Source organism: Lepisosteus oculatus, chromosome 13, assembly GCF_040954835.1.
Source record: "Lepisosteus oculatus isolate fLepOcu1 chromosome 13, fLepOcu1.hap2, whole genome shotgun sequence".
Taxonomy (NCBI): Eukaryota; Metazoa; Chordata; class Actinopteri; order Semionotiformes; family Lepisosteidae; genus Lepisosteus; species Lepisosteus oculatus.
Genome location: NC_090708.1, coordinates 13,206,055 through 13,218,358, shown reverse-complemented (window position 1 = coordinate 13,218,358; position 12,304 = coordinate 13,206,055). Strand labels below are relative to the sequence as shown.

The following is a 12,304-nucleotide window of genomic DNA, read 5'->3' as shown; positions in this document are numbered from 1 at the left end:
GGGCAAAGACCTTCCCGTCACATCATGATAATAATATGAATGACAAGTATAATATAATAATACAAAATATAATAATACAAAACAAACTTTGATCAAATATATACAGATCAAAGATTCTGGATCAGTTTGAAACATGACATGCTGTAAAGCTGAAAACATTACTTTAGTTATCATCAGGTATGACTTCTCTAAGTATGAAAACAACCCAAGCTACTTTGATGCATACATCTGACCAGGTACTGGACAGATTGCTGTAAGAGGTTCTTCCACTTTTCCTTTGTAGCCACAACAAGTTGGCAAAGGGTGGCCTGGTACAATTGTGTCTAGTTAATGGCATGTGCAAATTGGAAGTTATTACTTCCAGGGATTTATTTTTCTAATTTCAGCTTTTGCAGACAGGCCATCTTCAATTACTGTATATCAAAAGCAATCAGGCTATCTCAAGCATAATGATTACTCAAGCATGACATGATCACATTTCTGTGTCCTTGTGTCAATTAAAATCATATAGATTCTTAACTAATTTTGCCAGCTGTAACATGTGGGGTGTTTACAAAATCACATGATTTGAAGTATTTTGTTATCTCAAGAAACAAGCCAGCTCAGTCAACAAACGTATCTGCTCACTATTTAAAATATAAATATCATTATGTGCCTAATAAGCTATTGATGTAAAATGTCGACTTGCTTTCCTGTTGTACACCAGAAAAGTTTAAACGCAAGCAGAAGACATCAAAGAATAATATTTCCAATCCCGTTTGCTTTTTTTTTCATTATTCTTCATTGCTTAATTTTGTAGTAGGGCATTGTGCTGTATGTTTGCACACAAAGGCTAGCACAATTTTGCCTGTTTTGTTGTCGGACTTGTAAATTACATTGTATATGGCCTATGCATTTAATGCATTTTTTCAGTTTGACAGCCCACCTAGCACACTATATCTTTTGCCTTTCCTTTCCCTACTTATCAGCCGCATCCAATTGAGTTTTCTAATTTGGTGGACTGCAAAATCGCATTACACTGCAAATAAGTAATCAAGCCTCGCCATTGCTTGGTGCCTATTGTCGAATGCTATAAATGAGAAATATTGCATTTTATTAATAATGAATGTCAGACTGTATGAATCTATATGGCACTACGTCTGGATTCCATGGGATAAATCATTCATCTTATGATTGTTGATCCTAATTGGGAATAAGAAAAAAATGGATTTGGGTAATGCATGAGTGAGCGTTTAAGCATTAACAAGATGGCTTCATACCAGATATCCTACAGGGAATGAACTTTTATAAAGGAAATATTTGTATTAGATTTTTCAAAAAAGATTACATTTATATAGTACATAAACCCTGAATTAAAATACAGTGGAATTCCATGTGTCCATACAAATTCAAATTTTATATTTAAATTAATATTAAAATTGAATGTTGTAGGTAACACCGATTTAAACAGTTATAGATTTTTTCAACATATCATACCTGTAAAATTTCAATCAATTCTTGTATATACCATGGCAATGATGGAGTTTTTGTTGTAGTAAACTGAAATGTGTTTTTAAAGGTGTGTACACTATGATTAATTTGCCAAAAAATAGATAATGTTTTTCTTTTCTTTATGCAAACTACTAATATGGAGTAAAACTGTTACTACGTATTAAATGGAATTTCATATTGTTATTATACTTGTTTTAAACCTTTCTTTTGCAGCCCTTGTGTACTGTATGGTCTCCTTGCTCTAACTGAATGCTAAGCTCTATTCATCAGTTGCTCTGTTGTTCTGAGCTCACTGCACACATGAAATAGTGTGTACTGAACATCCAAGGTCACACGTTTATTGCTGAATGGAGGACTAAGGTTGGAAACTCACCATTTGGAGCCCACGGCAGGCATGGGGTAATCAAGATGAGCAATTAAACATTGTCTGCAGTATAACTGACACTTGATGTAGTGCTTCACACTGATAGCAATTACAGCACCCTTGTTTATACAGACCAGACTTTGAATGTGAATGTATGAAACCACACTTGGCTGATTTTTCTTGCACGAGTGAGGGAACAATATTAGAAACAGGAATGAAAGAAACCAGCCTTGGCTTCTAGGTGTTAAATCTGGCTGATGAAGCATTTTACAAATAGCAGCATCAATTTTGCTGATGTTTGCAGACACAAGAAATGGAGAATAATGACGGTGAAGAGTCACATATATACTAAAGGACCTTGAAATGTTCTAGAGCTTTCAACTGAAAGTGAAAGCTTACCAGCAAACTGTGAAGTTGAACAATTGCAAGGTTGATGTTCTGCTTGTGCAAACATGTATTAAGGGTGGAAGAACACTTTGGAAATCGATGTTATTGGAAATGGATTTGATCATATCCGTGATGTGATATTAATAGTATGTTTAAGAATCCTGTTTTTTTTTTTTTCACTATGTTTAGGGCAAGGCTGAGTTACTATGTTATGTAAAATAATTTGTTTTAAAATTCTTCGGCTGAAAAAGCCCTTTGTTTGAAATACTGATCACAATCATAGCTTCAGTATTAATGCAGAATTTTAAAGAACATAACTGATGCGGTAGTGGTGGTGACCAACATAAGGTGCCAAGATGCAGAAGATTGAAGAAAAAACAGTGAGACATGGGGGCGGTTACTGTGAGGGCTGATGCTTCTTGGGAGGATATTTAAATGGAAAATAGCCCCATTCTTTAATTTCGAGTCAGTAAATCAGGATTGTCAGCATGAAAATGTTGCCAGCTTTCCTTAATGGAGACAGATGTGTTTCAGGTGTGGAATACGGTAATAAAGTTTGACCTTAAAATGGAGGTGAAAAGTGCTCTTTCCATTCAGGACCTACCCGTGGTTGAATTTACTTTAGTCCTTTACAGTACATGCAGCCCTTTGGTAATCAAATAGGACTAGTACTGTCATTGATTTCACATTACACATTTCTTAGTCATAAACTCTTGAAAATCATAATTGCATTGAAGATTTGATCCAGATTATTTGTGTAGGGATCTTTTTTTCCCCCAACTGTCATGTATAATATATCATGGAAATTATTTGTTAAATAACTTTGAGTCTTCACTTCTGAAAAGCAGGGATAAATGCCACTCACCATCTCCTTCTATCTGTGTGTATATCATTTTTGTACAATATTTCAGGTATTCAACCTGGTTTTAGTTTTAGTTTGCCTAACTATATTTTTGGCAGTGATCCCACATTGTTAAAAGGCTTATCAGAGAAAATTACTCACAGAATTTGGTGTGACACATGAAGACAAAGACACCTGAGTCAGCTTTTGCCTGGAGCATATTCTATCTTCTAAGTTTCACTTACTCAGGCATTCTTCATTGGTTTCATTTTAATATATTCCATATTCAACCACATACTCCCTCCCTACCCCCTACCCTCATGAGAAAGCTCTCTGTAAGGCAGCGGGAGTTAGTTAAACAAAGGTTGATTTCAGCAGAAGCGCCCTCACCTTCCAAGACCAACTTAATACAGAGGCTCTTTAAACTTTAATTATTTTCTACATTTTTAAAAATGATATCTGTCCTCGAATTTGGAGAAAGGAGTCCGATGCTCCCAGCGTTTCGATACTTCTTACAAACATGTTGTGTTTCAGAATAAAAGCACATGGATATTGTATGCTAAAATATTTGTCAGAAGATGGTTTAAACAGGTATCACGCAGTCAAACATAAGCAGAAGCCCTATGCACAGTTCTTACAACTAGATTAAGAACTATGCGCTTGCACTTATTAATGCTTTGTTGAATAGTACCCTTATGAAAAGCACTGCAGATTAGTTATGAGAACAATCACAAAGTATTTAATAACCGCTTGCTTGTAAAGTGTCAAGGTACTTGTTGCTGTCCATTCATTCAGTGGTAGCAATTGGTCATTGTATACCTTTACAGATAATAGGGAGATAAACTTTTCACAAGGGTGATTATTAAGAAACAAAGGCACAAAAAAACAGTTTGAAACACTTTTTTTCACAAGTGGAATTCATTTTCAAATCAAAAGACAGGTTAGGAATAGCTAAAGAGGAGTATATTTTTTATTTAAGGAGACAATGCAACCTTAATCAAAACCCACACAGATACATCATGATTCGCTGGTGTTAATGAGAGCATGGAAGATCAGAGCTTGATTTGTTTTCAGCTTGCCTTTCTTGCCATGAGTACAGGGATCACTGGTGTCTCCCTTTGAATGGAATGATGAGTGTATTTGTATAGGAACACTAGAAATAGGATAGTAGACTGACAGTAAATATTAAAGCCTTAATATGGTCTAATAAAGCCCGAATTAAAGTCTTAAAAGAAAATGTTTGTTGTTCAATAATTTATCATTTATTATTCTTTATGTCCTGAACTTACTTTAATTATGTTTATAGGTATATTTTATAGATTAGAAGAGAAATATTTTGTAACTTTGTTGGATTTGTACTTATTCCTTCATTTAAAGGCTGTTGATTTGGCAAATAAGAATGTTTTACTTGACACCATTTAGTTGAATTGCTCTTTCACTTGGATCTGTGGTCCAGTACGATGCCTAGGTTATCCAATAGGAAATAGATTTTTATTTAACAGTGTGCCCACAAGTGTTGCCCACACCAGGACTGCTTTTTGCTTTGTTTTCTGATTGTTGACACAGGCCCACAAGTTCCTCTTACAATTTCTAGCCTTCACTTCTGAAACTCTTTGCTTTCCATCTTGTTAGAATGAGTTCTCGTGTCCTCGAAGACATAATTAGAGCTGGACTGTAGCTACAGAGTCTCCATGATTTCACAAGCTTGAATAAAATAAAGGGAAAGGGATTGAACAAAAGCCCTTAACTGCTAACAGAAGTACAGAGCTCACAGTTGCAAATAAGGCTTTTTGCAGCTTCTCTCATGAAGGGGCACACAGCGTGATATAAAAGCAGTGTGCTCAGTATAGCTGAGCCTAGAAGAAAATTTGAAGGGAGGTGAATCAAAAGTGAGTAAATTCCAGTCTCAAATGCAGGAATGTAAATGACTGTGTTTTTGTTTTAAAGGCATAAAATAAAAATAAAACCTTTAGTAAACCTAGTGGCAAATGAAGTGGTGCATGGACATTATTGTTATTTAAATCGCACGCCCCCCTCCTCACAATCCACACATTTTGCGTGGAGAAAAAAAGACCTCCCCCCGCTGCCCTCCCCCTCTCCCGTCCCCGATGTGTCGCAGAGAAGCAGGGAGCAGCAGGTGCAGGAGGAGTGTGAGCAGGGTCCTGGGAGACCAGTGTCCACATGAGGCGTGATCTCTGTTTCCCGATTGCCACATGCTCTCATCAGACGCCCCTCGTGGTGCTGTGTTCTGCTAAGCAGGGCGTGTTCTGGGCCTGGCGGGGGGTAGATGATCACAGGCACATGCGATCTTCAAGCCAAGGGAAACAAATAAACAGGTGGGGCTCCCCCAGGGGTATGCTCCTGATTCCAGATTAGAAACCTCAGGGGAGAAGTCGGGCACATGGCAGTGGACCCTGACCTCTAGTCTGTGGGCTGCCACATTGGTTTTTCACGCAGCTGACAATTACAAATCCCCTGTGAACAGATATCAATGGAAATGATTTTGTCTACTCAGCTGTGTAAAAAGTAACAAGATGGATTAAATAAAAATGTGTATTATATTTCCTAAGCCTGTCCCAAATCCGCGCCGTCCTTTCTCCGAGTTAAACTAAGCACAAACTTGGTTTTCTGTGGCCTCATGCAGAAAATATGGGAATGTAAACCCAGGAATTAGCAGCCCAAATTGTAAATGATTCTTGTCAAATATCACGTAGTTCTGAAACCTATTGATTCTCATTAAGCTTGAGTTGTTTGTAGATGCACAGTATTTACATAAGACTTTATGAGCTGAAAGATGACAAGGTGTCTGCGTGCTTGCAGTACTTTCTCAAGCCGTTGTACAGTAGTTTGCACTTGCTTCTGTGTATCCACGTGTGACAGTAGGCTCAAGCTTTCTATAGGGAACTTCAAACAGAAGGTGTGTTTTAGTTCTGACAATATGAATAATCTAATGACTAATGACATGCATTTTAATAGTGAATTTCTGGAACCTCTTCCAAAGCAATTATAATTGAAATGGCTTTATAATATACTGTAGCTTATGTATAGTAAAGGTTTTATACCTTTTACATTTGTTCTAGCCAGATGACGTGTCATTAATATTTCTGGCATGAGTTAGGACAAATTACCGAAGGGGGGAAAAAGTAATATAGAGTTTTAATACCTGGAGAGCGAAAAATTGATTTTCTGATATATTTTTGGCTTACATCTTCATGCCATTTTCAAGTGTACATTAAAATTTAAAATTTAATTTGAGTCCAGAGTTATTGAGTACTGTATTACAGACTTTTGCCCACAGTGGGGCTGCTGCCGCTTTTCCGCAAATTTTCTACCTTCTCATAAAATGCGTGGGCTTATTAAATTGCCTTTTTTCTCTGAAACAAAGCTTTCTTGACATGTAGTCTGAAGTGTTGGAAAAGATTTCTGTTTTTTTTTTAAATGAGTTACCAGAGAAAGAGATCAGGTAACCTTTTCATCCAGAACACCTGAATATGTCATTCTCAGCACCCCCTAGGATGTTTCCAATTCACTACAACAGCCAGCGCTTAGTGGAAATTCTAGAACTACATGTTATTATACAGAATGGGCTGTAATCAGGATATGATAATGGGATGTATTTGTTATGGAAACAACCTGCATTTAAATAATTATCCTTCTTATAGAATGATGAAGCTCCAAATTATCCTCTTCACAGATACAGGGACAGGGCAAACTGTTCATAGACTCACAAAAGTGCACAACAATAGAGACTAGAAAACAAGAGTAAAAGAACAATAGTTCTTTTATTTGAGAATGTAATATCATATAATTGTAGATATTAATTAGCGAACAGGGTATTACAAATCGTTATTGAATTGTATAACATGTTTAAGTGTTTTTTTAATTTCCTTAAGAACTATCCAGTATATACAGTATGATTCTTGTACATCATTAATATGAACAAGATTGTTTCAAAATCTCTTTTCTTGTACTTCAGATATGCTTGCCAAACTTGAAGTTGTTGCTCCCCCTTTAAGGCAGCAGAAATGTTAATATTATACAATATGTTCTGTTATGTAAACTTTAAAGTGGACTGTTATGTGAAACTTTGTTTTGAGGTTTTGAAAGTGAGAATCCCTGTGAACTAGCCCCTAGGCTACAACCTACAGTGGCTGCAGTGATGAAAGAGGAGGTTAGGATGACACAAAGCAAAATTATATTTAGAAGTGCACAAATGCTTTATGATACCACTGAGCAGATCCATATGCCTGATTGTGCCATTGTTTCCTATTATCTTGAGTATTATTGTTTATTTCTTATTTCGCCATACATTTATACATCCAATTATTTTTTGCACAAAGAAGCAGGATACTAAGCGTGGATTTAAATATGCCAATTTAACTATCTTGAGAGGCCTCTTGGCCCTACGTTTATCTTACAAAGGCCCATAGCATGTGCAAGCTGCCACCAATGCTTTGTGTCAGTCTGATGTCTTGTATCAGAAACACGGAGGGAGCCTTCCACAGTACATTGGAGCGGAGCTACAAATGGGTATTTCAGGAAACAAAGAGGACTTTTAATTACAGACAAGAGGGCAGTAGATGCATAATTGCAATCTTCTTCTGTAAAATAGGTTTTAGCAATGGTTCTGTTTCAAATGAGCAACTCATACCGTAGTTATGTGTCCTGAAAAGAAATGACACACGGCTGCATCTGTAATTTCTGTTTGGTTTCATTTCAGACATTGTGGGTATATCAAAGCAAAACAAGACCCCGATGAGGAAAAGATGCAGTTCCAGCACGGTCGAGGTGAGGATCTAAGTGAACCTGCAATGAATTAATCAATTTCAGTCATAAATAAGTTATTTGTATCAGATCTGTCAGTATTTCTTTTAATGTTAACCATATGTCCTAATAATTTCTCACATTGATGGCGTACTATAACACCCCAAGAAAGTACTTAATAATGTAAAAAATGTATTTCTATCCTTCTTGATTAAATAAATGGCTTCCTAATGAAGGAAAGCAACAGACTTTCTTCTGCAGCAGCAGAACTGACAACCCACTGAAGCTCAGCAGGTGTGAGCCTGGTTGGTACCTGGATGGGACCTGGGAAAACTAAGGTTGCTGCTGGAACCGGTGTTAGTGGGGCCAGCAGGGGGCGCTCACCCTGCTGTCTGTGTGGGTCCAAATGCCCCAGTATAGTGATGGGGGCAATAATCGTAAAAAGGCACTGTCCTCCGGATGAGGTGTAAAACCATGGTCCTGACTCTCTGTGGTTATTAAAAATCCCAGGGTGTTTCTCAAAAAGAGTAGGGGTGTAACCCCGGCATCACGGCCAGATTTCCCATTGGCCTTTACCAATCATGGCCTCCTAATAATCCCCATCTATGAACTGGCTTCATCACTCTGTTCTCCTCCCCACTGATGGCTGTGTGTGGTGAGAGTACTGGCGCATCATCCAGGTGGGGCTGCAGATTGGTGGTGGTAGAGGGGAGTCCCCATGACCTGTAAAGCACTTTGAGTGGAGTGTCCAGAAATGCGCTATATAAGTGTAAGGAAATATTATTATTCTGTTCTCTCTCTCTCTCTTTCTGCCTCTTTTTCACAGTGAAGCTACCAGGGAGCAGGACTTACATTCACCCACACACTTATGAGGACCCCAATCAGGCTGTGCGTGATTTTGCCAAGGAGATTGATGCGTCTGCCATTCGGATTGAGAGAGTGATAGGGGCAGGTAAATGGGTTTAGAAAAAAAAATGTACAATTTAAAATGCAGAATAAACTTTTAGAAATGAATTGTTTCAGAATACTTCCAGTATTGAGTGGTTCCCACTGGGTCTTAAGGATGACGTTATTGGAACTCCCTTACCACAGTACTGTAGGTGAAATGAGTCAAGGATTTTCTACAAGAGCAATGATCAAATGGAGAAAGGAATGCGAACAGTGAACACTGTGAATGGGGGTGTGTAGTAGCTGTATTCTGTTAAGTGTTTGAAGGACTTTTTGAATTTTGCTGTGATTTTGGTACAGTATATTAGCACCAACTATTCACAGTTATCAGTGTAGTTTTATGTATTTGCTTATTTCATGCTGTTTGCCTGTTGGGCATGAAACACTCAGGTCAGATTGAATCTCAAGATATATGTTTAAACCTAGTCTGCTTATTAAGCATTTACTGGTGCCAACCTATTGAGCCCAGGAGCACAGCATCCCTTTGTTTTCCTGTGTTGACCACTGTGAGAGCTATTCCCAAATCTCTGGATCTCCAGCCAACACTTGGTAGGGTACGCAGCTGGACATACAGTATGGACAAGGTGGGCTCAAATGAAGTAACTCCGAAATAACAGTTTCCTCAATCTTATGAGTCTCTGCACTACTGGTTCCTGTGTAATTTACCCTCAGGCTGTATTAATGTATCATACATGGATAAGATATACCTAACATAAACCACTTTTAGATAAAAAAGATACATTGTTGGTTTGTCAGGGATTCCTATGTTTGTGGTGGCATTTTCACAGACTCATCCCAATGCTTCTCTACATATTGACAGAAATATGTGCTCATACACATAATGTACTGTATGTACACTTGTTTTGACATTAAGTTTAGTTAAGATGCTTTCTCATATTCCTGGGTCTCAGAGGACTCAAACTTTGTCTTGTTCTCAGCTTAAAATGTGCCACTTGCTTGAAAGACTTCAGTTATATAAACTTTGCAGTTTAAATTGAATGTCTCTAACAGTACCTTTATTGAATTCAGCTGTAAAAGCAGTAATTCACACTGTACTACTCATTATAAGTCCATCCAGACTCCATTCTTTCCACTAATGATGATATTCTGAAAGGGATTTAACAGGGCTGGAAACCATAATGCTTCAACATTACTGTATGTAAGAGATGGATGGACTAAAAGAGAAGTGACTAAGAAAGTGGATATCAAAGTTTTAACAGCTCATTCTATTAAATGAACTGTGTGCCCTTTACTCTCATAAATGTAGAACTAATACAGATTTGAATCAAAGAGACTGGTGCTTGGAATTCTTCTTTCATCAAAGTTGTGGAGTGAAATGTCCAAGTATGATCAGTGTGTATATGCAGCTCTTAATGATGATCGCCTCTTGAAAGAGTAGATTCAGAAGAAGACAATTGTAAATTGAATATTTTTCCAGCTACCCATGTTACTTATTGTAATCTGCAAAGGCATTAAAGTCCGCATGTAATAAACACCTGAAAGATCTTAAAATTTGAGCATCAGTGCAAATTTGGTCTAGTTTGAATGCTATTTTTAACCCACAGACCCATTCTAATCTTTGAGCCCCTTGAAGCTGCGCCGCTAATCTCTCCAATGGCTGTCTGTGAGAGTGTAGGTTATGTATCATTTTTCTGCTTTAATGCCAAGGCAGTGAAACACAAGAAATAAAAATGTTTCAATTATAAGTCTAACCTCAGGCTTTTGGCTAACTCATGCTGAGTTCTTTTTGTTTCACAGACTTTTCCTTGTATCAGAACTTGAAGTGCTTGTAGTCAGTTGGATTGGAAAACTGTTCAAACTGTTGCTGCAGTGTAGAAAAAAAATAAACTCTTTCCTTCTGAAAAGGTGAATTTGGGGAGGTGTGCAGTGGAAGACTGAAGCTTCCCAGCAAACGGGAAATTTATGTGGCCATAAAGAGTCTGAAGGCTGGATACTCGGAGAAACAGAGACGAGACTTTCTGAGTGAAGCAAGCATCATGGGACAATTTGACCATCCTAACATCATCCGCTTAGAAGGCGTCGTGACAAAATGTAAGCAATCCCAGCTCTTTTGTATGAATGGAGATAGAAATGTATGCAGCAAGAGAAAAATCATTAATGTGTAAATCTTTCCCAATTGGCCTGACTCAACAAGCCTGTTTTCTTTTTAATAGTGATACAATAAACTAAATCTGATAAACATCCCAGCAGACAATAGCTGCTGGCATCATGAATTGTTGCTGCTTGGAACATTTGTTTGTTTTTATCCGCTTTCGCTTGTTTTACATGCTGGATGAAGTGTAGCCTGACAATGAAAAGTCATCATGCACAAACTTACAAAAGGATTTGCTCGATCAAGCCTTGCAGACAGACACTGATGTGATTAGTCTTGCTACAAATACATTTTTTCCTCATCCATTTTTATTTTATCGTGGTTTTCTCTTTCTGGGGCCTTGCAAGGTAACTCAGCATGCTACATATGAGCTGCTTTTGTTGTTGATAATCATAATGTCTTAAGTTTTTATGATGTCCTGTCATAGGCAGTGCTGGATTTCAAAACCCTGCAAGTGGGTTGATATTTGATTAAGAGTGTAATGAAAGGAAATGAAATGTTGCTGAAAAGTAATATTTTCTTTTAAATGTATTTTGAAATGAAGTTCATGAACATCTGTGAGGAGGACTCACCCTTTCCAAAACACCATACACTTGTCTGCTAAACACCACTAGGAGAGAACAAAACGACAGTCTGATTACAGTAACACCTATTCAGGAACAAAAGCACTATGCATATTTATAACTTGATGAATATTAATAACTTAAACAGTTAATTGGATGTTTTTAGGTTCATGAATATTCAACACCGTGCAGATAATTTGAAACAAAAAAATCAACATTTCATATTTTGCATTTTCTTTTATGTGTCATATGCTAATGCTAGCCTTCTCTTAATGTTTTTTTTTAGTACTGTCACAAGAGAAAAGTAAGTTTCAAATAGCAAAAAGTTAAAATAGGACCACATTTGCCTTTAAAGATGTTCTAAATAACATCTGTCACAAATATCAAGTAATGGGCTTTCATTTTAACAACCCAAAAATACAACTTTGCACAGTCAGAATCATCCATTTATTTCTGTAGTTTTTTGGTCTGTAAATTTTCTCCATCAACCAGTTATTAATAAATGAAAATGCTCAATATTTATTATTCAGGACATTATATGAAATCCTCTGTAAAAGGTGAATAAGTAATCATTTGAGAATGAATCTAAAAGTAAAACAAGGCCTGCAAGATCTTCGATTTTGAAAACGACTCCAACACCAAACCATTTTGAATTAATAAAAAGCTTCTAGTAGAAGATAATGACAACTAATTTCTGAAAAGGTGAATGCCAGACCATTCCATTGGCTTCATTATAAATAACTTTTCCTCTTAGAGTACCATTTTGAGGTGCTGCGTAGAAGCATTTATTAAATTCTTCATTAAGCTAAATTAGGTGAAGGGAAATTAATTGT

The 12,304-nt window shown here is 37.1% G+C and overlaps 1 protein-coding gene across 3 annotated transcripts in view; it reads left to right on the top strand.

Annotated features, from left to right (window-relative positions):
• Nucleotides 1-12,304, top strand: part of epha4b (eph receptor A4b) — a 113,175-nt gene that overhangs the window by 75,134 nt on the left and 25,737 nt on the right. For all 3 annotated transcript variants that reach the window (XR_001480125.2, XR_001480126.2, XM_006637683.3), the window contains exons 9-11: nucleotides 7,804-7,871; nucleotides 8,674-8,799; nucleotides 10,662-10,847. Coding sequence is in view for 1 of the 3 variants with exons in the window: in XM_006637683.3 (XP_006637746.2) it covers nucleotides 7,804-7,871; nucleotides 8,674-8,799; nucleotides 10,662-10,847 (380 nt within the window). In the remaining 2 variants the exon portion in view is untranslated. The remainder of the gene's footprint in view (nucleotides 1-7,803; nucleotides 7,872-8,673; nucleotides 8,800-10,661; nucleotides 10,848-12,304) is intronic.